General features: G+C 46.8%; 1 protein-coding gene across 1 annotated transcript in view; it reads right to left on the minus strand.

Annotated features, from left to right (window-relative positions):
* The window catches only part of LOC146356736 (vomeronasal type-2 receptor 26-like), a 30370-nt gene extending 23102 nt beyond the window's left edge, over positions 1 to 7268 (minus strand). Inside the window, exons 1-2 of the mRNA XM_084831977.1 lie at positions 7109 to 7268; positions 5304 to 5595 (exon numbers count right to left, since the gene is read on the minus strand). Coding sequence (XP_084688103.1) covers positions 5304 to 5595; positions 7109 to 7113 — 297 coding nt within the window. The 5' untranslated portion in view covers positions 7114 to 7268. The remainder of the gene's footprint in view (positions 1 to 5303; positions 5596 to 7108) is intronic.
* Positions 7269 to 25394: the final 18126 nt, after the last annotated feature.

The raw sequence follows: 25394 nt of genomic DNA on the forward strand, positions 1-25394 counted from the left end.
CTATATACTAATGCCCAGAGTAAGGGAAACAAACAGAATGAACTTGAACTCTTAATACAAGAGGGAAATTATGACTTGACAGGTATAACTGAGACTTGGTGGGATGACTGTCATGACTGGAATACAGCAATTGAAGGATATCACTTGTTCAAAAAGAACAGGAGGAACAGAAAGGGAGGTGGGGTTGCATGGTATGTGAAAAATACATACCTCTGCACAGAAATACAGGAGGAGGAGCTTGGTAGCCCCATCGAGAGCATCTAGGTTGAAATAAATGGAGCAAAGAATAAAAGGAACCTGGTGGTTGGAGTCTACTACCGGCCACCCAATCAAGGAGAAGACAAGGATGAAACTTTTGAAAAGCAAATAGCCAATGTTTTAAGGAAGCATGATGTAGTAGTAATGGGGGACTTCAATTTCCCTGATATTTGTTGGGAGACAAATTCTGCAAAACATGGCCCCTCCAGGAAATTACTGACTTGTGCGGCGGATAACTTCCTCCTACAGAAAGTAGAGGAAGGAACTAGAGGATTGGCTATCCTTGACTTGATCCTAACCAACAGAGATGACTTAGTGGAGAAAGTAGCAGTTACAGGAACTCTGGGGGAAAGCGACCATGTTGTACTTGAGTTCTTGGTTCTAAGGGAAGCAAAAGCTGAGTGTAGTCAAACGCGTACCCTGGATTTTAGGAAAGCTGATTTTCATAAACTCAGAACAATGATCAGTAAGGTCCCGTGGCAAGCGACACTAGCGAGAAAAGGAGTCCAAGATGGGTGGGAGCTTTTAAAAAAGGAAATTCTCAAGGCACAATCACAAGCAATTCCAAAAGAAGGAAAGGTGGAAGACAACAGAAGAAGCCAATGTGGCTTCACAAAAAGCTTAGGGATGACCTGAAAACAAAAAAGGACACATATAGGAAGTGGAAAGAAGGCCAAGCTACAAAGGAAGAGTACAGGCAGGTGGCACAGAATTGCAGGGATGGTGTCAGGAAGGCTAAAGCTGAGAACGAGCTGAGGTTAGCGAGGGATGCTAAAAGCAACAAAAAGGCTTTCTTCAGCTCCGTGCAGAGTAAAAGGCAGAGGAAAGAAATGGTGGTTCAGCTATTAAATAAGGATGGCAAAACGATAACAGATGACAAAGAAAAGGCAGAGGTGCTCAATTCCTACTCTGGCTCAGTCTTCTCCCAAAAGGCATATGGTCAAGGAACACCTCATTACTTGGAATGAGCTCAAATCTCCAGGGCCAGATGAACTGCATCTTAGAATAATAAAGGAACTGGCAGAAGAACTCTCAGAACCACTGTCTATTCTCTTGGAGAAATCATGGAGGACGGGGGAAGTGCCAGATGACTGGAGGAGGGTTAACGTTGTCCCTCTCTTCAAATAGGGTAAAAAGGAGGACCTTGGGAACTACGGACCAGTCAGTCTGACATCAGTGCCTGGGAAAATTCTGGAGCAGATGATCAAGCAATCCATCTGGAAGCACCTTGACAACAATGCTGTGATTACTCGAAGCCAACATGGATTTGTCAAAAACAAGTCCTGCCAGACAAAACTGATCTCATTTTTTGATCAATTAACCTCCCTTGTGGTCCATGGCAATGCTGTAGACATCATATACCTCGACTTCAGCAAAGCTTTTGACAAAGTGCCCCATGATCTCCTGATGAGCAAACTAGCTCAAAGTGGGCTAGATGAACGATCCGGTGGATCCACAGTTGGCTACAGAATCGGACTAAAAGAGTGCTTCTCAATGGGACCTTCTCAAACTGGGGAGAGGTAACGAGTGGGGTACCGCAGGGCTGAGTCCTGGGCCCAGTGCTCTTCAACGTTTTTATGAATGATTTGGAGGAGGAGGTGCAGGGAATGCTGATCCAATTTGCAGATGACACCAAATTGGGTGGGATAGCTAATACTTTGGAAGACAGAAACAAAATTCAAAGTGATCTGGATAGACTGGAGAAGTACTAGTTCGCCTCTATTCAGCACTGGTTAGGCCTCATCTGGAGTACTGTGTCCAGTTCTGGGCACCACACTTTAAGAAGGATGCAGACAAACTGGAGAGGGTTCAGAGGAGGGCAACAAAGATGATCAGGGGACTGGAAACAAAGCCCTATGAAGACAGACTGAAAGAACTGGGCATGTTTAGCCTTGAGAAGAGAAGACTGAGGGGAGATAGGATAGCACTCTTCAAGTACTTGAAAGGTTGTCACAGAGAAGAAGGCCAGGATCTCTTTTTGATCATCCCAGAGTGCAGGACACGGAATCATGGGCTCAAGTTACAGGAAGCCAGATTCCGGCTGAACATCAGGAAAAACTTCCTGACTGTAAGAGCAATACGACAATGAAACCAATTTCCTGGGGAGGTGGTAGGCTCTCCCACACTGGAGGCCTTCAAGACGAGGCTGGACAGCCATTTGTCAGGGATGCTCTGACTTGGATTCCTGCCTTGATCAGGGGGTTGGACTCGATGGCCTTGTAGGCCCCTTCCAACCCTACTATTCTAGTATTCTATGATTCTATGTTTCTACCTCGACTTTAACAACGCTTTCGACAAAGTGCCCCATGATCTCCTGATGAGCAAACGATGGGTTAGATGAAACAACTATCAGGTGGATCCACAGATGGCTACAGCATCGGACTCCAAGAGTGCTTCTCAATGGGATCTTCTCAAACTGGGGAGAGGTATAGAGTGGGGTACCGCAGGGCTCTGTCCTGGGCCCAGGGCTCTTCAACATTTTGATGAATGATTTGGAGGAGCAGGTGCAGGGAATGCTGATCAAATTTGCAAATGACACAAAATTGGGTGGGATAGCTAATACCCTGGAAGACTGAAAGAGAATTCAAAGTGATCTGGATAGACTGGAGCACTGGGCAGAAAACAACAGAATGACATTTAATAGGGATAAATGCCAAGTTCTGCACCTAGGAAAAAGAAACCAAATGCACAGTTACAAGATGGGGGATACGTGGCTCAACAACATGACAAGCGAGAAGGATCTTGGAATTGTTGTCGATCACAAGCTGAATATGAGCCAACAATGTGATGTGTCTGCAAAAATGGCCAATGCTATTTTGGGCTACATTAATAGAAGCGTAGCTTCCAAATCCCGGGAAGTACCAGTTCCCCTCTACTCAGCAATAGTTAGGCCTCATCTGGAGTACTGTGTCCAATTCTGGGCACCACACTTGAAGAAGTATGCAGACAAACTGGAGAGGGTTCAGAGGAGGGCAACAAAGATGATCAGGTGCCTGGAAACAAAGCCCTATGAGGAGAGACTGAAAGAACTGGGCATGTTTAGCCTTGAGAAGAGAAGCCTGAGGGGAGATAGGATAGTGCTTTTCAAGGACTTGAAAGGTTGTCACAGAGAGGAAGGCCAGGATCTCTTCTTGATCATCCCAGAATGCAGGACACAGAAGAAAGGGCTCAAGTGACAGGAAGCCAGATTCCACCTGAACATCAAGAGAAACTTCCTGACTGTTAGAGCAATATGATAATGACCTAGGGAGGCGGTGGGCTCTCCCACACTGGAGGCACTCAAGATGAGGCTGGACAGCCTCTTGTCAGGGATGCTCTGACTTGAATTCCTGCCTTGAGCAGGGGGATGGACTCGATGGTCTCGTAGGCCCCTTCCAACCCTACTTTTCTATGATTCTACATAGGCCTACTGCCTCTGATAGTGGAGGTAGCACATCACCATCAATACGAGTAGCCATTGATAGCCTTCTCCTCCCAAAATTTCTCCCGGATCTTTTGCCCCAATGTGCTTCACTTTACACTTGCTTAAATTGAACCACATCTGCCATTTGGCTGCCCATTCTCCCAGTTTGGAGAGATCCTTTTGGAGCTCTTCACAAACCCTATTATTTTAAACACCCTAAATATTTTGGTATCACCGGCAAACTTGGCCACTTCCCTGCTCACTCTGAATTCCAGGTCATTTATGAAGATCTTGAACTTATCCATTCTGCCAGCCATTCAGTGGCCCAGCCTACACGAAAAGGGAGTTCCAATCCCCTTATGCGCAGAGGGAGAGACTGCCGAGAATCAGTGTTTTGACACAAAGGGAGGAAGGGCAGGGATTCTAAGATGGCACTTGGAAATCCAGGTGAAGCCCACCCCTCCCCCCTCCACTATTTTGCCTGAAATAGAAGAACCCCCCCCCATTGCTCATCCCAAAGGCTCATCTAGTCCAACATTCTGTGCACACAGTGGCCACCCAGATGTCGACTAGGAATGCACAAGCAGGACATGAGTGCAAGGGCACCATCCCGCCCATGTTCCCCAACAACTGGTGTACACAGGCATACTGCCTGTGATAGTGGAGGCAACATATACCCATCAAGACTAGTAGCTATATTTCTCCCCTCTCTCATAACACTAGAACCCAGGGTCATCCCTTGAAGCTGACTTGTGGTAGATTCAGGACAGAGAAAAGGGAGGAATTCTTCACACGCCACGTAGTTAGCTCTGGAATTCACGACGGCAAGACGTAGCGATGGCCACTGCTTTGGATGGCTTTAAATTGGGGTTGCACTAATTCCTGGAGGAGGAGGCTGTCGGTGGCTACTAGTCCTGATGTCTAATGCTACCTCCAGTATCAGAGGCAGTATGCCCATGTAGACCAGGAGCTGGAGAACATCGGCGTGGGGGTGCAGTTCTGCTCGTGTCCTGCGTGGGAGCAGCTGGTTGTGGGTTTTGGAGGGAGCAGCTGGTTGGCCACTGTGTGGACAGAATGCTGGACTAGATGGACCCTTGGCCAGCAGCATGGCTCGCCTTATGTTCTTATCGATAGCTTTATCCTCCCTGAATTTCTCTAAACCCCTTTTAAAGCCATCCATGTGGGTGGCTGCCACCACATCTCGTGGCAGTGAGTTCCACAGTTTAACTAACTATGCTGTATGTGAAGTAGTGGTTTCCTTCGAAAGGCTGGTTCTGCTCTTTAATGACCCTGCAAGCCCCATTGTCCATCCCTCCCTTTTGGTTGTTTAAAAATAAAATGGACAGAAGATCCCTGTGGCTGCAATCCTGGACACACGTCTGAAGGAGTAAGTCTTGCTTGATAACTCAGTACAACTTACTTCCACGTAAACCTGCAGTGGAATGCACTGCACAGTTATTGAAGATTTGCAACAGGGGGTGGCTTGAAGGCAGTTTGAACCTCGGCTGAATCCTCCCTCAAATCACTCTCAACACTCTCACAAACTCTGCCCCACGTCCACTGCCACCTTCCCAGCTCTCTGGAGGAATTGCAAAGCGGGACTGGACTCAGCCAGTGTATGGCCACCCCACTCTATCCTCACCTGCGGGATTTTGTAGATGCCCAACATGGTTGAAAGCTGCATGGAGATGTCAGAGTCGGATCCCTCAATGACAGCCACGGGGTGATTCTGCCTTCCACATTTGTAGTTGGGAACATTTGCCTGCCCAAGAGACAGCAAGTCTAGCAAGGCGTCAGAAGTCATTCTGGCATCGAAATAGTTGTCATGGATGCTGTAGCCCAGGGTGAGGTTGGGGAACATCCTGGAATTCTGGTTGATCTCCTGGGTGGCAAACATGAAGGACAGGATCATCCAGTAAAATCTCGTTACTTCCCTGAAAAAATATACAATTGAAGAAACACATTCTGTTGCAGAACTCAGAGTCAGAGAGACCACAGAGTGAAGGAAAAAGAGTTATTTATTTAACGCGCGGGCTTAAGGCTGGAATCACTTCCAAAGAGCCAAAAGCCCCGAAATACATCAGCAAATTGTTTTTATAGACATTGTGACACATATGAAACGGCTCCTCCTCTCCCTCCCGAGTGGGGTTGCAGTCCTCAACATTTCCACTTCTAGCACCATTGTTTATAGCCCAGGAACTGGGTTATAGGGTAGCCACGATAAGCAGATAACAGCAGAGAACATGATGTACACCATTCTGACCTTAGCCTTGCTAACTAGATAAGACATTCCTGCGTCTGTCAGCTTACAAACATATATTTCAGAGAGCAAGAGCTGAGCAAGAACATGAAGCATGAGACTGCATGAGGCTACTTAGTCTGACCCCTGATATGGCTGCTACAATTCAGGTCTTGCGTCTTTTACCCCACAGGCCTTTCCAGACAGCATAGAGCTCCAGATGCTGTTTCTAGAACTGTGCTCATGCTGACACTGGTCCGAGACCCAAGCCAGAAACCCAGCAGCCAATTCCAGTCGATGGCTTGTGTGTCTCGGGGCAGGTTTCATTCAGCAACATTGTCAATCTTACTAGGAAGGGGGGGCAGTTGAGGGGGAGTAGTGTTCTGGCCTTTTGTACTCCGGAGACCAAGAAAGAACCGTTTCAGCCACAGGCCTGCAGTGTCGGTTCACAGGGCATACAGGGAAAACGGATGCTTGTCCTGTACATTAACGTTGCGGCGGAAAGACCTGATGGCCCTATCATACCTCGCTACGCTTTTCAGAAGGACCCTGACCAGCTGCGGGGCACGAAACGGCAGGCTGCACCCTGGATGGGGCTTTACTGTTGACGCTCCCCCATCCCCAAAGCCTTCCCCAGAGGCGGCACAGGACAAGCTCTTTGCCTGGGACAGGCGCCAGGCAGTGGGGAAACCCCTGGCAACTCAGGGACAATTGGAGCTCATGAAATCGGGAGAGGGGACGTGGCAGTGACTCCATCATCCCAGAATGACTTGCCTGGAAAGAAGGCTGCCAGGAGGAGGCTTGCGGAAAATGCCTGTCTCCGAAAAAAACAATATTGATGCAGAGACGACCCCGCTAAGGAGGAGGTCTCCTGGCCTGTAGTAATTGATTGGGTCTATGGTACCCCTTCCCAACGTCAAGGGGCATCTGGCCTCCGGCATCCCACAGGCCGCCTGGGGCAGCAGCAGCAGCAGCAAGAGCAGAATCATCTGGGGTTCACCTGGCACAATGCAAGACCGTAGCTTCCATGGACTTCCTAACACGAAGGGAGCCCAGCCAGCCACAGCGTCAGGTCTGAAGGGGATGATAAGGAGCAAACCCCACTCCTATGCCGTCCTCCACTCCTGCCCTAAAGCTCAGCCCAAGCCGTGCCTGGCACAGGCGGTATTTATGCTCCTGTCCTTTCAGGCTCACAAGCAAGACGTCACCTCATTTGGCTCTTGACTGATGTTTATGTCAAAGGCAATCCTGGGGGGAAACCCCTGGAGCTTTGGCGAGAAGAACAAGAATACATCTCCATGGTTTTGTTAATTATAAGGAGAAGGAACATCACCTCTGCCACATCCTGAACTCTTGGTGCGGCTTCAGGCACAGCTGGAGAAACCCTGCTTGAGAGAAACCTGTTTGAGAAAATTCCCAGGTGTGGCTCCTATTCCGAGGAGGCAGCTGAGCTTTGCAACCCCTTTGTGAAAAAACACATTCGCAGGCGCAGGGGTGCCAGTAGGAACTTAAAAGATCCAGGGCACAGGCCCATGACACAAATTCACATGTGCAAGTGCGTGCACGTTTAGAGTGACTGGGAATTTACTTACATTTCACCAATGTTAGCAAAAAGAACAGTGAAAGAAAGGGTGCCTCTGAGCATATGCAGAATGCTTTCTCTCGCTACTGCACAATTACAGCCTGTCCCTCCCCACATAGTGACGGAATCTATTTTACAGAGATTAAAATTGGCATTTCCTTTTTTGAAGATTCAGCACTGACTGCGCCTGCTGAAAGAAGACAACAGCCAGATCACATACATCCTGTTGCCCTCCACAAAAGCATCCCTCCCCATTTCCCCATCCTTCAGCAATTCTTCATCATTTTTGTTTTTTGCAAGTCTCTTCTACCTCCTTCTCATTTTGTGCAAGCTCTTGTCTCCTCCTCCCCGTAATTTAATTTGTGCAAAGACTTCGGCAGGATTCAGCTAAGGTGCCAGTTTTCAATACTATGGCTAGGTTATGGAGAAAGTACCTCTGACCATGTACCAGCCCCCTTCCAGCTGCCACAAGGTCTCCACGGACAGCCTCTCCACTGGAATTCGCATTGGGCCGGACTATCGTTTTAAAGTTGCAAAGCTACGGAAGATTCACCTTTCACATGGAGTCATTCCTGGGTCGCAAAGAGCAGGGAGAAAGGGGTGTCCTGTTCTCCCTTGGCACTGGGGGGTGGGAACAGGAAACCAGTTCCATAGAGCATATTTAGAAATGTCAAAGAGGACAGCCAGTTTGGGGTCTGATGCCAAAGACAGGCAAACAGGCGGCGTGAGTGTACAGAAGGAAGGGCATTTCAGCCGCTTTGAGCGATCTTTTCTCAAGAGGAGGACCAGCACAGAGATGGATCTGTCTGCTCTGCCACTGCCTGCTTGGGAGCTAAACATGGCCCACTCCCACCCTCGCTACAGCCATCTGCTTCTCTCTGGCAGGGCTCCTCTGCCTTGAACACCTGCATCTGCCACAGGCAGAGATCGAACGATTGCTCTCCAATCCGAGAGGAGCAGACAAGGCTCCTTCCTCTGGTGAACATCTGCCTCCCATGCAGCTCTTCAAGGCAACAAGAGCCCTTCTCCAATGGTGGCTGGCACTTGCCTTGTAGGCTTCCAGGAGCGGCCACCTGGGAGGCAGCCAAAGTTGGCATATGACGGCTGGACTGGATTGACCTTTTTGGCTGATCCAGCAGGGGCATTCTTCAAACTGCTCCACTTCAGCCCCCGCACCTCTCCCTGCCTCATCTCTTATTCAGGGCATCTCCACACCTGCAATTTATTGCACATTCACGATTGGCCACTCACGGAAGTTTGCGGGTCCATTACATGACATCCTAATCCTCCAGTGATTCTCCCGCTGCTTCCCCCTGCCTATCCCGTGTTATCCCCAAATGGAAAAAATGCAGTATTCTTTCAGTTTGGGGGTGCTGGGGGCGCGGTCATGATGGCGACAGCAGTGACGTCGGGGTGGCGGGCATGCTGGTACACTGAGCTGCTGGCTTGCCCCCATGCTGCAACTAAATGCAATGCGCCAACTTTGCTCCTGACTTCAGCTGCTCCCTCTGCTACGCAGAATGGCTGGCATGCCACCATTTCCGCCATTCGCCGGGAAGCCGGTGCCTGCGGAGGCGGGGATCGGGCAGTTTGGTGGAGGTTGTTGTCCGCCCGCACTGTGTGTCAGTCGCAACCAAACCACCGATCATCTGCGATCCCAGTGAGTGTCGTGGCTTTTCGCGGGAAAGTAGCCCCCCGTGAAAAGGTGAGGAACGGAATATAATGAGACAGAAACAACTGTGTAAAGGAGCTCGATCTAATCCCGGGATGAAACCGGATGGACAAAGCCCTGGTACTGAGCTGGATTTCTACCCCTGTGTGATGAACCCCTCAGAGAGCCCTGCACCATCTAATTTCTCAGCTCCCTCTGTCCCACAGAGTATCCTGATGTTTGGAACACCACCTTCCCAAGCAGTAGGGTAGGGAGAAGAGACCAGAAGGGGTGGGGTCTCTGGGGTCCCCAACTTCTCTTCCATCCTCCCCCCGATAACCCCGTGCAAACCTCCTTACTTTGCCGCCGCCTCCTCCTCCGCCTTCTCTGCCGCCGTCCTCACCATCGCTCTTGCCACCATCATCACTACCTCCGCTGCCACCCTCGCCACCACATCCGCCTCCGCTGCCATGCTCGCTGCCATCCTCACCGCCTCCGCCGCCGCCAACTCCTGAGGCCTGGCCGCGCGCCCCGGCTCTTATTGCAGGGGCCGCCATTTTTAAAACTTCCTGGAAGCTGCCATTTTAAAAATGGCGACTCCCTGCAATAAGAGTCAGCATGCGCAGCCAGGCCTCAGGAGTTGGCGGCGGCGGAGGCGGGGGTGGCAGCGGCTCAGGTAAGGACCTGGGGCAGCTGGGCCTGGGGTGCCGAAGCTCTGAGGCACACTGAGTGCTCCGGGGAGCCCCCGACTGTCAGGAGCGCCCTAGGTCCCTCTTTAAGTCCCCTCCAGTAGCCAACTCATGACACAGATGAAAGGGATCCTTTCTAAGGCTTTATTCCTTCACAACCTAATGACTCTTTCAGATGCCAATCACCAGCGACTAAGTGAGGAAACACACTGGGGTACTTAGCAGAGTAGCGTAAGCTCCGGGTAAGGCAGTTGGTCCTCATTTGAAGGGGAAGAGCGGGAAAACTCTGAACTTATGGGCTATGGAGAGGTCCTCCCTCTTACCCGGGGATCCTCGCGACGTGACTGTTGTTTTAGCGCCAAGTGGGCCGAGCGCCGCCTCTCGGCGCCCTCCATCAGGCGCCACTCCCTCCGTCTCTGCCGAGCGTCCAGCAAGATCCCATCCCTCGCTCTCTCACTGCTAGGGTCACTATCTCTCTCAAGAATGCAGGCAGGAGGAAGCTCTCCCTGCCGCTGTGCCTGTGAGAGATGCGCAAGCTGCTCTCCCACAGGTGGTTGGTCCTCCTCAGAATCAGAACTACTCTGGGGCTCTATGGGCTCAGTATCCACCCTGACATTGACCTGCTCTGGGTCGCTTCATGCCCCCTCCACTTCGCCTCAGAAGGGGCTCAAAGGGACCCGAAGCAGCCTGCTTTGACTTGGGGTTCGGGCCACGGGCCGAAGCGGTGCACAGCCCTAGTTTTTAGATATAAGTTGCCTTTGTGTATACTGTCTGTGTGTTTTTTATATTTTAAATTTTGCCTATTGCAAAATATATACAATTTTGCATATTGTATTTTAATGTTTTAACCTTTGTAAACCACCCAGAGAACTCTGGCTTTGGGGAGGTATAGCGATGTTAATAACAGTAACAATAATAATAATTCAGTCATAATAGGTGGCAAAACTATTCACAAAAAGGGAAAGGGAATAGCATACAAGGAAACTGACCAATCTCTGGAAACACTACTTAGAAGGCCAAACAACAATGCTGCCACTGAGCATCTCTACACCAGCCTAAAATCCCGCATTTAAAAGGGGGCTTTCTGCTTCTGTTCCAAATGCAGGATCACAACTGACTCCCTTTACACAGGCTTCCTTTCCCCCTCCTCTTCCCCCCTCCTTCTCCCCTTATCTGAGTCTTCTATATGTCTCCTTGGTCTCACTCCTCTTCTTGTAGCTTTTCCTTTTTCACAGAGGGAACTCAAGTGGAACTCAAGCGGGGTAATTTGATAGCTCATAATCTGCAATCTATTTAAAAATGGAACAAAAGTCATTTAGTGCAGGAGACGCCCTGGAGGTTCACGACGTCATCTAAAGGGCCCACAAACTTCCCCAATAGCAAGAAAAAGCTCCGTGTAAAGAAGCCCACCAAGGCACGGGTTTTGAGAGAACAGGAGACCAGCAAATCCCAGCAGACAAGGGAAAGGGCCAAACGAAGCTGGACCAACACAACAGGCAACTGTAGCTCCCGTGATATTATACCCCAAAACCTTTAGCAAAGCTAAGGTGATTCTTATTAGCCAACCACAAGCTAACTGAGGTTTCCCTGCAATTACCCAATTGCTTGTGTTTATTGTTATCCTGCTTTTCTAAAAACATTTGTCCAAGGTAGCTTACAAAAGTTTCAAAATGAGGGATCAGCTTGTGATGTTCCTGTGCAAAGCTGAAATGCATACAAGACAACCACAAGCAACAATTCACCACAAGATGAATTGTAACAGTCACTTAGTTGTAAACTTGTGGATGAGCAACAAGATTGCAATAATATAGTCTTCCTGGTTTCGCTACATTAATGTAATGCAGCCCAAAATAGCACTGGCCTTTTTTGCAGCCACACCACATTGTTGGCTCATATTCAGCTTGTGATCGACAAGAATTCCAAGATCCTTCTCACTTATAGTATTGTTGAGCCAAGTATTGCCCATCTTATAACTATGCCTTTGGTTTGTTTTTCCTAGGTGCAGAACTTGGCATTTATCCCTATTAAATGTCATTTGTTTTCTGCCCAGCGCTCCAGCCTATCAAGATTACTTTGAATTTTGTTTCTGTCTTCCATGGCATTAGCTATCCCACCCAGTTTGGTGTCATCTGCAAATTGGATCAGCATTCCCTGCACCTCCTCCTCCAAGTCATTCATAGAAATGTTGAAGAGCACCGGGCCCAGGACTGAGCCCTGCGGTACCCCACTCGTTAGCTCTCCCCAGTTGGAGAAGGTCCCATTCATAAGCACTCTTTGAGTCCGATTCTGTAGCCAACTGTGGATGCACCCGATAGTTCTTCTGGACTACAGCTCCCATATGCCCCGGCCACCATGGGCAATGCTCGGGGAGTATGGAAATCATAGTCAAAAACGTCTCTGCAAAAGCGGATGGCGAGAGTGTGGGAAATTGCCTTGCCAGAGAAATTTATGCAACACAGCCAAGTTGTGTGTGGGTTGTCCAGTACAGACAAGTTGGATGGGGTATGCATGGTTCCCTTTCATCACATATTTCAATCAGTCCTTCCCTCTTTTTCCTCCTCCACTTACCCATGTTTCCCTGTGGCGGAGTTCGATAAGACAACTGGACACAGATGGGTACAAGACTGTGCATTTATTTTTAAGACTATGGATTTGATCTATGTAGTACTTCAGACTGTGCCGTGACTGTGTAATGATGTACTTTAGGTTTGGTTGTAATTTCTTTCTTAGTTTGTATAATACAGGGGAGGGAAAATCAGGCAGGCACCAAGTTCCCTACCTGTGCTCGAGGCTGATGGGCAGCTGCTCTCTAAGGAGTCAGGCAGAGGGGGGTGGGGGTTCCTAGCTCTGCCTGGAGATGCTGCTGGAGATTCATAGAATCACAGAATCATAGAACAGTAGGGTTGGAAGGGGCCTACAAGGCCATCAAGTCCAACTCCCTTCTCAGTGCAGGAATCCAAGTCAGAGCATCCCCGACAGATGGCTGTCCAGCCCCATCTTGAATGCCTCCAGCCTGGGAGAATGCCTCCACCTCCCCAGGGAATGGGTTCCAGTGTCGTATTGCTCTAACAGTCAGGAAGTTTCTCCTGATGTTCAGCTGGAATCTGGTGTTGCTGGAGGCGCACCTTGAGATAGGCTGGGCCGGAACCATATAGGGTTTTAAAGGTCAAAACCAGCACCTTGAATTTGGCCTGGAAAACAACTTGTAACCAGTGCAACTCCTTCAGCACTGGAGTGATGTGATCTCACCGGTGGCTGCCTTTAATTTTGTACCAGCTGCAGCTTCCGAACCGTCTTCAAGGGTAACCCCATGTGGAGCGCATTATGGTAGTCTAAACAAGAGGAGACCAGGGCATGTACTACCGATGGGAGCAGATGGTCAGGAAGGAAGGGGTGCAGCTGCCGTATCAGATGGAGTTGGTACAGCGCTGCCTGGCTCACAGCTGACACCTGAGCCTCCATGGACAGCTGGGAGTCTAAAATGACCCCCAGGCTGCAGTCCTGGTCTTTCAAGGGTAGCCGTACCCCATTCAACACCAGGTCAACATCCCCCAGCCTCCTCTTGTCTCCTACCAAAAGTACCTTGGTCTTGTCAGGGTTCAGCTTGTTCCTCCCTATCCAGCCACTCACCATCTCCAGACATTTGGACAGGGATTCTGTTGCAGAACCCAGAGTCAGAGAGACCACGGCACGGAGTGAAGGAAAAAGAGATTCTTTATTTAACGCGCGGGCTTAAGGCTGGAATCATTTCCAAAGAGCCAGAAGCCCCGATTTACATTAGCACATTGTTTTTATAGACACTGTGACACATATGAAACGGCTCCTCCTCCCCCTCCCGTGTGGGGTTGCAGTCCTCAACATTTCTCCTCCTAGCACCATTGTTTATAATACAAGAACTGGGTTATAGGGTAGCCATGATAAGGAGAGAACAGAAGAGAACAACAGAGAACAAGATATACAATTGTATGACCTTTGACAAGATAAGGAATTCCTGTGTCTCGTCAGCTTACAACAATATATTCAAGGGAGAAAGAGCTCAGCAAGAACATGAAGCATGAGACTGCATGAGGCTACTTAGTCTGACCCCCGATATGGCTGCTACATTCCCCCCTTAAATGCATAATTTCATTACAATTATAGCATTTCTGATAACTATACAAAGCTTTTTGTGACATACATATTACTTAGCCTCTTGTTGGGCTATTGGAGCGTAGAGGGCAGCAGTTTTACTAGCTGAGACATAAAACAGATTGGTTATACAGCTCATAAGACAAGGAACGCAGAGACATAACAGTATCTCTATGAACAACACTGGTAGAATTAGGATGAACAATGCTTCAAGCTAGCTAAGATCTGGAAGCCAAAGGGTCAACTAATTGAGCTAATTGTTTTGTCCTATTGTTTTGTAAACTGATATTTACATTATCAGTTAAGTTAAAACAACAGAGCTTTTGGTGTGTCTCACAACTTAAATGATGAAGAAGGAAGAGGTAATCTATACCAGCTCTATTTTCTAGAACTGCACCTCTTAGATCACGCAACTCTTTATTTAACAATGACAATGCTCGTGAGGTTGATCTTTAGACCATTAGCCAAGGCTAAACCTGGAACCCTAACCAGTGACATTGCTAAGGCCAATTTTTTTGAGTCAGAATATAACTGCACATGACTATTACAATTTTTGGTTAGTTGGAGTGCTCGAGGCTGCCGTTGATGGATTTTCTCGGGCTACAGGGGAAGAATTGGCACCAGTTCAATTGGCGGCTGAGGCAACATGGGTGGTTATTAGACAAGTTGGCAGGAATGAATGACCAAGTGCGGGAACTACATGTCTAAAACCATCCATGAGGCAAAAGTATGTGGGCATTATTAAAAGATATGTTTTGAATTTTATTACAGTGGAAGGGGGCCAGGGATAGCTTTATATTTTCTGGAAAATTTTTGACAATTAAGCATTCGTGCACACGTAGCATTTGTTTCAGCAACGATGGGGGTGCGTAGAGTGAACTCTGTAGGGGGTAGGATCTTTGCAACCACGCCCCAATTAGCATTTTGGGAATAAGTTAAACTTACACCATAAACTCTTAACATGGTATCTTTTTGAATTTTCCCAGGATGTCTACAGACAGGTATTAGGCAAGAGCTAATAAGCCTGTTTGCAGGTATACCTCTTGGCAAACAAAAATGTTTTACTCTCGTGATGTTAGCCAGGTGAAGCCAGTAATTATCAGCAAATCACTGGGACAAACTTTTCTTTCCAGGGGCAGACCCCCCTTTTTGCACCTTATTAAGGAGACACAATGCAACACTACTAACACTACAACACGCATGTTTGATCTTCTTTGGGATCTGACCGTACGCCGGGCAGCTATTCACCTGGCAAGCTGCAGTAGGGTCTAGTCCCTTTCTTCAATTCTCCAGTTGCAGGTCTGACCGTACGCAGGGGGACAGTCTCCCGGTGTGTCCACAGTAAGGTCTAGCCTGAGTCTTCTTACTGCTTTTTCAGAATGATTTTTAAAGGATTTTCAGGATTTCTGTTTACAGTCTACTCTCCCCCTCGCGCTCTCTTGACTCATGTCCAATGTATCCAGGGTTTAACTCCAGCTGCTTTCATAGCTGCGGGGGTGGAAAGTATGACAGTTCTCAGTCCTCTCCATCTAGGAGTCAAAGGGTTATTTTCCCCTCTTTAACCCATACTTGAACTCTTGGTTGGAAAGGATGAACTTCTGTGATGGGAATTGGGGGCTTATTTTCTAAGACAAAGCGACGCTGGGCTTGAAGAACTTCGCTCAGTGTTTGGACTTCTTGTTTAAGGCTAACGTTTGCTTGCTCTTGAAGCTGCTCCAATGTCAATTATGAAGTCAATGTCACGGCCCCTCTCAAGCTGTCTCCCTCTTCGCCCATTCTGGCCCCTTTGGTTTTCTCCTTTGTGTATTTGATTTATTTTATTTGGGCATTCATGCCACTAATGTCCATCTTGTCTACACTGGGCACACTGGTTCTTTTTTAAGAATCTTCTGCCTCTGCCGGGTCTTCTTCTTTTCTTCTTTCGTCCACGTTTTCTTGGGCCTCTGGGTCGAGGGGGGTGTACTGGCGATAGGCATCTGAAAGACGCTCCAAGTACGCTGTGGGGGCCTTGGTGCCACCTTGCAGCACTTTAGACACTTTGGTTATATTAACTGACTTCTTCATACCTGATTTCATGGCTTCTAACAGTAGGGTTTAAATGGAATCCCCACTTGTGTTTTGGGATTCCAGCGGGGGGGGGGGGGTTACTTACAAGGAGACTTTATTGGGTAACTTACAGCACACAGGCGTACTTAATGGTTGGATCCAACAGCTTCTCTGAACCACAAACTATTGGGCTAAATGGGTTTTTATACCATACATGTTACCCATGAGGCAGCACAACACTAGCAAGCATTTTCAGCATAGGCTAGAAGTGTTTGGTTCTCAGGCACAGCTTCCTGTAAACAACTTCGCTTCCCAAAGTGCTTGATAACACTTTTATTCATTAGTATGGGAAGAGAAATTTCTCTCTCTTTCTTTTTTCTTGCTGATCTGCCTGTATTGCAGAACATGTTTCAAACTTTTTACACAAAACTTTCTGCTCCATGCACCAGCCTTGTCTCTTTATTTGTCTTTTTCAAGTTAAACTCACTTCCTTAAACTGTTGCAGAACCCAGAGTCAGAGAGACCACGGAGTGAAGGAAAAAGAGATTCTTTATTTAACGCGCGGGCTTAAGGCTGGAATCGTTTCCAAAGAGCCAGAAGCCCCGATTTCCATTAGCACATTGGTTTTATAGACATTGTGACACATATGAAACGGCTCCTCCTCCCCCTCCCGCATGGGGTTGCAATCCTCAACATTTTTCCTCCTAGCACCATTGTTTATAATACAAGAACTGGGTTATAGGGTAGCCATGATAAGGAGAGAACAGAAGAGAACAGCAGAGAACAAGATATACAATTGTATGACCTTTGACAAGATAAGGAATTCCTGTGTCTCGTCAGCTTACAACAATATATTCAAGGGAGAAAGAGCTCAGCAAGAACATGAAGCATGAGACTGCATGAGGCTACTTAGTCTGACCCCCGATATGGCTGCTACATTCCCCCCTTAAATGCATAATTTCATTACAATTATAGCATTTCTGATAACTATACAAAGCTTTTTGTGACATACATATTACTTAGCCTCTTGTTGGGCTATTAGAGCATAGAGGGCAGCAGTTTTACTAGCTGAGACATAAAACAGATTGGTTAAACAGCGCATAAGACAAGGAATGCAGAGACATAACAGAACTTTTATGAACAATACTGGTAGAATTAGGATGAACAATGCTTTTAAGCCAGCTAAGATCTGGAAGCCAAGGGGTTAACTAATTGAGCTAATTGTTTTGTCTTATTGTTTTGTTAGCTACTATATTGTGCAGCTTGTTGATCTGTTCATCTACAGCATTGCCATTATTAGTTAAGTTAAAACAACAGAGCTTTTGGTGTGTCTCACAACTTAAATGATGAAGAAGGAAGAGGTAATCTATACCAGCTCTGTTTTCTAGAACTGCACCTTTTAGATCACGCAGCTTTTTATTTAACAATGACAATGCTCGTGAGGTGGCATTTATGCATTTGGCTAAGCTGCAAGCTAACCGGTTGATTTCCAGACCATCAGCCACGGCTAAACTTGGAACCCCAACTAGTGACATTGCTAAGGCCAATTTTTCTGAGTCAGAATATAACTGCACATGACTATTACAATTTTTAGTTAGTTGGAGTGCTCGAGGCTGCCGTTGACGGATTTTTTCAGGCTACAGGGGAAGAATTGGCACCAGTTCAATTGGCGGCTGAGGCAACATGGGTGGTTATCAGACAAGTTGGCAGGAATGAATGACCAAGTGCGGGAATTACATGTCTAAAACCATCCATGAGGCAAAAGTATGTGGGCATCATTAGAATATATGTTTTGAATTTTATTACAGTGGAAGGGGGCCAGGGATAGCTTTGTATTTTCTGGAAAAAATTTTGACAATTAAGCATTTGTGCACACGTAGCATTTGTTTCAGCAATGATGGGGGTGCGTAGAGTGAACTCTGTAGGGGGTAGGATCTTTGCAACCACGCCCCAATTAGCATTTTGGGAATAAGTTAAACTTACACCATAAACTCTTAACATGGTATCTTTTTGAATTTTCCCAGGATGTCTACAGACAGGTATTAAGCAAGAGCTAATAAGCCTGTTTGCAGGTATACCTCTTGGCAAACAAAAATGTTTTACTCTCGTGATGTTAGCCAGGTGAAGCCAGTAATTATCAGCAAATCACTGGGACAAACTTCTTTTTCCAGGGGCAGACCCCCCTTTTTGCACCTTATTAAGGAAACACAATGCAACACTACTAACACTACAACACGCATGTTTGATCTTCTTTGGGATCTGACCGTACGCTGGGCAGCTATTCACCTGGCAAGCTGCAGTAGGGTCTAGTCCCCTTCTTCAATTCTCCAGTTGCAGGTCTGACCGTAGGCAGGGGGACAGTTTCCTGGTGTGTCCACAGTAAGGTCTAGCCTGAGTCTTCTTACTGCTTTTTCAGAATGATTTTTAAAGGATTTTTAGGATTTCTGTTTACAGTCTACTTTCCCCCTCTCGCTCTCTTGACTCGTGTCCAATGTATCTAGGGTTTAACTCCAGCTACTTTCATAGCTGTGGGGGTGGAAAGTATGACAGTTTTCAGTCCTCTCCATCTGGGAGTCAAAGGGTTATTTTTCCCTCTTTAACTCATACTTTAACTCTTGGTTGGAAAGGATGAACTTCTGTGATGGGAATGGCTTATTTTTTTAAGACAAAGCGACGCTGGGCTTGAAGAACTTTGCTCAGTGTTTGAACTTCTTGTTTAAGGCTAAGGTTTGCTTGCTTTTGATGCCACTCCAGTGTCAATTATGAAGTCAATGTCACGGCCCCTCACAGTCAATGTCACGGCCCCTCTCAAGCTGTCTCTCTCTTCGCCCATTCTGGCCCCTTTGGTTTTCGCTTTTGTGTATTTGATTTATTTTATTTGGGCATTCATGCCACTAATGTCCATCTTGTCCACACTGGGCACACTGGTTCTTTTTTAAGAATCTTCTGCCTCTGCCGGGTCTTCTTTTTTTTTCTTTCGTCCACGTCTTTTTGGGCCTCTGGGCTGAGGGAGGGGGGTATACTGGTGATAGGCATTTGAAAGACGCTCCAAGTACGCTCTGGGGCCTCGGTGGCACCTTGCAGCACTTTAGACACTTTGGTCATATTAATTGACTTCTCCATACCTGCTTTCATGGCTTCTAACAGCAGGGTTTGATACTGGGTGAGGCGCTCTAGCCCCACTTGTGTTTTGGGATTCCAGCGGGGGGGGGGTACTTACAAGGAGGCTTTATTGGGTAACTTACAGCACACAGGCGTACTTAATGGTTGGATCAGACAGCTTCTTTGAACTACGAGCTATTGGGCTAAATGGGTTTTTATACCATACATGTTACCCATGACACTAGCAAGCATTTTCAGCATAGGCTAGAAGTGTTTGGTTCTCAGGCACAGCTTCCTGTAAACAACTTCGCTTCCCAAAGTGCTTGATAACACTTTTTATTTATTAGTATGGGAAGACAAATTTTTTCTCTTTTTTTTGCTTTCTTTTTCTTTGCTGATCTGCCTGTATTGCAGATCATGTTTCAAACTTTTTATACAAAACTTTCTGCTCCATGCACCAGCCTTGTCTCTTTATTTGTCTTTTTCAAGTTAAACTTACTTAAACTTTTCTGCCTTACACTAGTCCCAACGACACACATTTGGGATAGGCCCCTCCTCTCCCTCTAGCTACATCTTCTTCATTTTAAAGAACTATTACATTATTGTGGCTACTTTACCCCAGGTAATAAGCTCCAGGCACAATCAGCTGCTTTTAATTTACCCTGGGGGCAACTATGGCCACTTTTCTTTTCTTTTTTATAAATGTTTTTTCTTTGCCTCTTGCCTTTTCTTTCTTCTTCTTTTTTCTCTCTATCTGTCTTCTACTTTCTCTATTCCTTCTTTTCTACTTGCTTTTGTCTTTTCTCTTCGTCATCCCTTGGGAACCACACTTAGTATCATTTGGAGTTGCAACTAACACTAATCTGCAAATATCACATATACTTTATGATATTTAAGAAATCATAAAATATACACAACAAACTTTTTCTGCAATTTAACACAATGAATGGAAAACACTTCTTGCATGGTAAGGCATGATGGAGCAGATCCAGCAATTATACTGCTCTTCTGGCTGAAAGCTCAGGGCTCATCAAAATCAAGGGAAAGGCATACCCACACACACAAAGAGTTCTAGGTCACCATTTTTGCATCGGCAACTCTATGCTGCATGAGTTTTAGCAGAAGGAAATTTAAAAGTTATAAATCAAACTCAGCCTGCTGTACACTGAGCTGACTACAAACATAGACACACGGTCCACAGCGATGAGAGTTCAAGTTTATCAAAAGCTTCACAGCACTGTCTATGGCAAGTCTTTGACAATTTAAAATTTTAGTTCATGTGCAGAGTGTCTCTAAAAAGCCCAGACATTGATGGAAGCAAACAGAGACGGCTCTGGGCAATGAAGATGCGATGTTTCCAGCAAAGGCTCTCTACTTTTGCATCAGTTTAAAAAGGGAAAGTGTGGCCCTACACCCCTTTTGACAGACAAGGGCCTTTAACTTTTTAGCAAGGCCTCTGTCTAAACAGAGCGGCACAGCTCAGCTCTCTAGCCGTGACACTTTAACCTGGGCAACTCCTCTGTAAATTTTATTTTACTTCTGTCAGGTTCTCTCACAGACATTTTAAAAACTTACTCTTTTTTTTTCTCTTCTAACCTGGTACACGAAAGCACTGAAACACTGAGTGCCGAAACTCAGGACGCTGGGGGGTGATGGGCATCGCCTTATACTTGCATTTTTCAGGCAGCCATTAATCTTCCGGGAGGCGGTGAGGTGATTTGCAGGACTTCAGAGGCAAGCTTCTCAGTTTGTCTGTATTTGTAAATCCCAAGCTCAAAACAGGACACGATGAGGTACAGGGCAGCCAAATTCTTGCTTTGGCACAGGCAACAAATAACTCAGGTCAGCTTTCTTCGCTGGGGTCTCAAACAGGAAAACAGTCTTAATTTAAAGTTGTAACATCACTGACAGCGTCAGCCAGCCAGCTACACAGATCTCATTGTTTTTTAAGACAGTTGCTCCAATATCTTCTTCTCAATCAGGTTGGGTCTCTCAGCTTACACAGTTTATTGCAGCTTTCAGGAGCATGGCAGTAGCGTGATTTTGGCTTGGCCAGGAACATGCTGTCTGGTTTCTCGGTCTCTTTAGCACACACACTTAGGCAGTGTAACACTGGACACTCGAATCAGTGAGATTTCTTCATTGCAGGGAATCCCACGGCAAAAGCTTAATGGTTACGCTCTTCAGAAATCATATAGCTGATGGTCAGTAGCTACAGGCTCTATGCAATTCTAACACAGTTCAAAGCTAAACACGGCTACCTTGACAGAGATCTTCAACGTGGTCTCTCCGCTTCATTCTGCTTTGGGCCAGTCTTATGGCACACTTTCCACTCGAAGAGGGGTCTAGCCTGTGCTCTGGGGGCTGATTCTTCACCTTTATTTCTATTTTGCCTTCATCTTTTGGGTCTTCATTTTCAGTTTCCATTTCTTAGGGATTTCATCTCAATTAGGCGAGGTGATGATGTTGCACAACTCAGAACGTTGTGGGCAATTTTCCTGCCCCCCCTCTCAGCGCGCTAGGCTAACAGCTACTTCTTCGGCCTTACACTCCCACGCTCCCACGCTTTGTTAAAAGCCAGACTGTCCTGCAACATTTTTCTAATTAACAGCCTCAGATCTTGTTTTTTTTTCCTCTCAGCTCGACCTTGAGCTTTTTGCTGTTTTCTCTCTCTATTCTGAATCTTTTAAAAAAAACCTTTTTCCTTCTTTGTTTGACATACATCTCAAGGGGGTGCAAGGTTTGCTTCCCCCACCACCCATAGCCTCCCTCCTAAATTGAAGACAGACACAATTAGGGAAGGGGAATTGGTCAGTGAGGAAGGGGTCTCACTGGCCGACACAAGAGGATTTTTCACACCACGCACTTTGCTACTGGCCTGGGCACCCGGACGGTCAACGGTATGCGTCAGAAACCGCAGTAGCCACTCACACAATCATCAATCTCTCCACTACATCCATATGTCCCTGCCACCCACTTTTCCCACTTTTTATCAGAGCGGAAAACGGCTTCCCCAGCTTCCTCAGCTTCCTACTGAGTACTGGCGTGCTGGGTACTGGCGCCCGCTCGGGGGTGTGATCAGGCCCCCCTTCTACCCGCAAGGAGTAGGTTCTTTTGCATACGTGTACCACCAACACTGGCCTTCTTCATGAGGCGGGGCCCTCTTTTTTTCTGCCCAGTGGCCTTTCTCCCTAAAGGCGGGGCCCTCTTTTTCCCATATACTTGCCTTTCTCCTGAAGGCGTCCAGTGTGGGTTTCAACTCAATTGTAGCTGTGATACAGGCAGGGCTCAAGTTCCTTCCTCCGCTTCCCAAGGTTCTCTTGCCGCTCGCTGCCGTTTGGGCGATCCCGGTGCAGGCCTTCTCCCATTCACTCGACAAAAAGGTCGGTGGCGCCAAGAAAGGGAGGCATGCGCCGAGCTCGTCTTCCCGGTGCAGGCGATCAAGAGCAGGTTTTATCAAAACCTGTCTGGCTCAGAGCCTGCCACATCCGAGTCACGGCACCATTTATGTTGCAGAACCCAGAGTCAGAGAGACCACGGAGTGAAGGAAAAAGAGATTCTTTATTTAACGCGCGGGCTTAAGGCTGGAATCGTTTCCAAAGAGCCAGAAGCCCCGATTTACATTAGCACATTGGTTTTATAGACATTGTGACACATAGGAAACGGCTCCTCCTCCCCCTCCCGCGTGGGGTTGCAATCCTCAACATTTTTCCTCCTAGCACCATTGTTTATAATACAAGAACTGGGTTATAGGGTAGCCATGATAAGGAGAGAACAGAAGAGAACAGCAGAGAACAAGATATACAATTGTATGACCTTTGACAAGATAAGGAATTCCTGTGTCTCGTCAGCTTACAACAATATATTCAAGGGAGAAAGAGCTCAGCAAGAACATGAAGCATGAGACTGCATGAGGCTACTTAGTCTGACCCCCGATATGGCTGCTACAAAACCTTTCTGCCTTACACTAGTCCCAATGACACACATTTGGGATAGGCTCTTCTTCTCCTTCTAGTTACATTTTCTTCATCTTAAAGAACTATTACATTATTGTGGCTACTTTACCCCAGGTAATAAGCTCCAGGCACAATCAGCTGCTTTTAATTTACCCTGGGGCAACTATGGCCACGCTTCTTTTTTACAAATGTTTTTTCTTTGCCTCTTGCCTTTTCTTTCTTTTTTTTCCTCTCTTCTCTATCTGTCTGCTACTTTCTCTATTCCTTCTTTTTTACTTGCTTTTGTCTTTCTTTCCTTGTCATCCATCGGGAACCACACTTAGTATCATTTGGAGTTGCAACTAACACTAATCTGCAAATATCACATATATTTTATGATATTTAAGAAATCATAAAATATACACAACAAACTTTTTCTGCAATTTAACACAATGAATGGAAAACACTTTTTGCATGGTAAGGCATGATGGAGCAGATCCAGCAATTATACTGCTCTTCTGGCTGAAAGCTCAGGGCCCATTAAAATCAAGGGACGGGCATACCCACACACGCAAAGAGTTCTAGGTCACCATTTTTGCATCGGCAACTCTATGCTGCATGAGTTCTGGCAGAAGGAAATCTAAAAGTCACAGATCAAACTCAGCCTGCTGTACACTGAGCTGACTACAAACACAGACACACGGTCCACAGCGATGAGAGTTCAAGTTTATCAAAAGCTTCACAGCACTGTCCATGGATGTCTTTGACAATTTAAAATTTTAGTCCATGTGCAGAGTGTCTCTAAAAAGCCCAGATGATGATGGAGGCAAACGGAGAAGGCTCTGGGCAAAGAAGATGCGATGTTTCCAGCAAAGGCTCTCCACTTTTGAATCAGTTTAAAAAGGGAAAGTGTGGCCCTACACCCCTTCTGACAGACAAGGGCCTTTAACTTTTTAGCAAGGCCTCTGTCTAAACAGAGCGGCACAGCTCAGCGCTCTAGCCGTGACGCTTTAACTTGGGCAACTCTTCTGTAAATTTTATTTTATTTCTGTCAGGTTCTCACAGACATTTTAAAAACTTACTCTTTTTTTTCCTCTTCTAACCTGGTACACGAAAGCACTGAAACACTGAGTGCCGAAACTCAGGACGCTGGGGGGTGATGGGCATCGCCTTATACTTGCATTTTTCAGGCAGCCATTAATCTTCCGGGAGGCGGTGAGGTGATTTGCAGGACTTCAGAGGCAAGCTTCTCAGTTTGTTTGTATTTGTAAATCCCAAGCTAAAAACAGGACACGGTGAGGTGCAGGGCAACAAATAACTCTTTGCTTTGGCACGGGCAACAAATAACTCGGGTCGGCTTTCTTCGCTGGGGTCTCAAACAGGAAAACAGTCTTAATTTAAAGTTGTAACATCACTGACAGCGTCAGCCAGCCAGCTACACAGATCTCATTGTTTTTTAAGACAGTTGCTCCAATATCTTCTTTTCTTCTCAATCAGGTTGGGTCTCCCAGCTTACACAGTTTATTGCAGCTTCCAGGAGCATGGTAGTAGCGCGATTTTGGCTTGGCCAGGAACATGCTGTCTGGTTTCTCGGTCTCTTCAGCACACACACTCAGGCAGTGTAACACTGGACACTCAAATCAGTGAGATTTCTTCATTGCAGGGAATCCCACGGCAAAAGCTGAATGGTTACGCTCTTCAGAAATCATATAGCCGACGGTCAGTAGCTACAGGCTCTATGCAATTCTAACACAGTTCAAAGCTAAACACGGTTACCTTGACAGAGATCTTCAACGTGGTCTCTCCGCTTCATTCTGCCTTGGGCCAGTCTTATGGCACACTTTCCACTCGAAGAGGGGTCTAGCCTGTGCTCTGGGGGCTGATTCTTCACCTTTATTTCTATTTTGCCTTCATCTTCTGGGTCTTCATTTTCAGTTTCCATTCCTTAGGGATTTCATCTCAATTAGGCGAGGTGATGATGTTGCACAACTCAGAACGTTGTGGGCAATTTTCCTGCCCCCCCCCTCTCAGCGCGCTAGGCTAACAGCTACTTCTTCGGCCTCACACTCTCACGCTCCCACGCTTCGTCAAAAGCCAGGCTGTCCTGCAACATTTCTCTAATTAACAGCCTCAGATCTTGTTCTCTTTTTCCTCTCAGCTCGACCTTGAGCTTTTTGCTGTTTTCTCTCTCTATTCTGAATCTTTTAAAAAAAACCTTTTTCCTTCTTTGTTTGACATACATCCCAAGGGGGTGCAAGGTTTGCTTCCCCCACCACCCATAGCCTCCCTCCTAAATTGAAGACAGACACAATTAGGGAATGGGAATTGGTCAGTGAGTAAGGGGTCTCACTGGCCGACACA

Source organism: Heloderma suspectum, chromosome 2, assembly GCF_057233095.1.
Source record: "Heloderma suspectum isolate Gila_16-S chromosome 2, 16-S_ref, whole genome shotgun sequence".
Lineage (NCBI taxonomy): Eukaryota > Metazoa > Chordata > Lepidosauria > Squamata > Helodermatidae > Heloderma > Heloderma suspectum.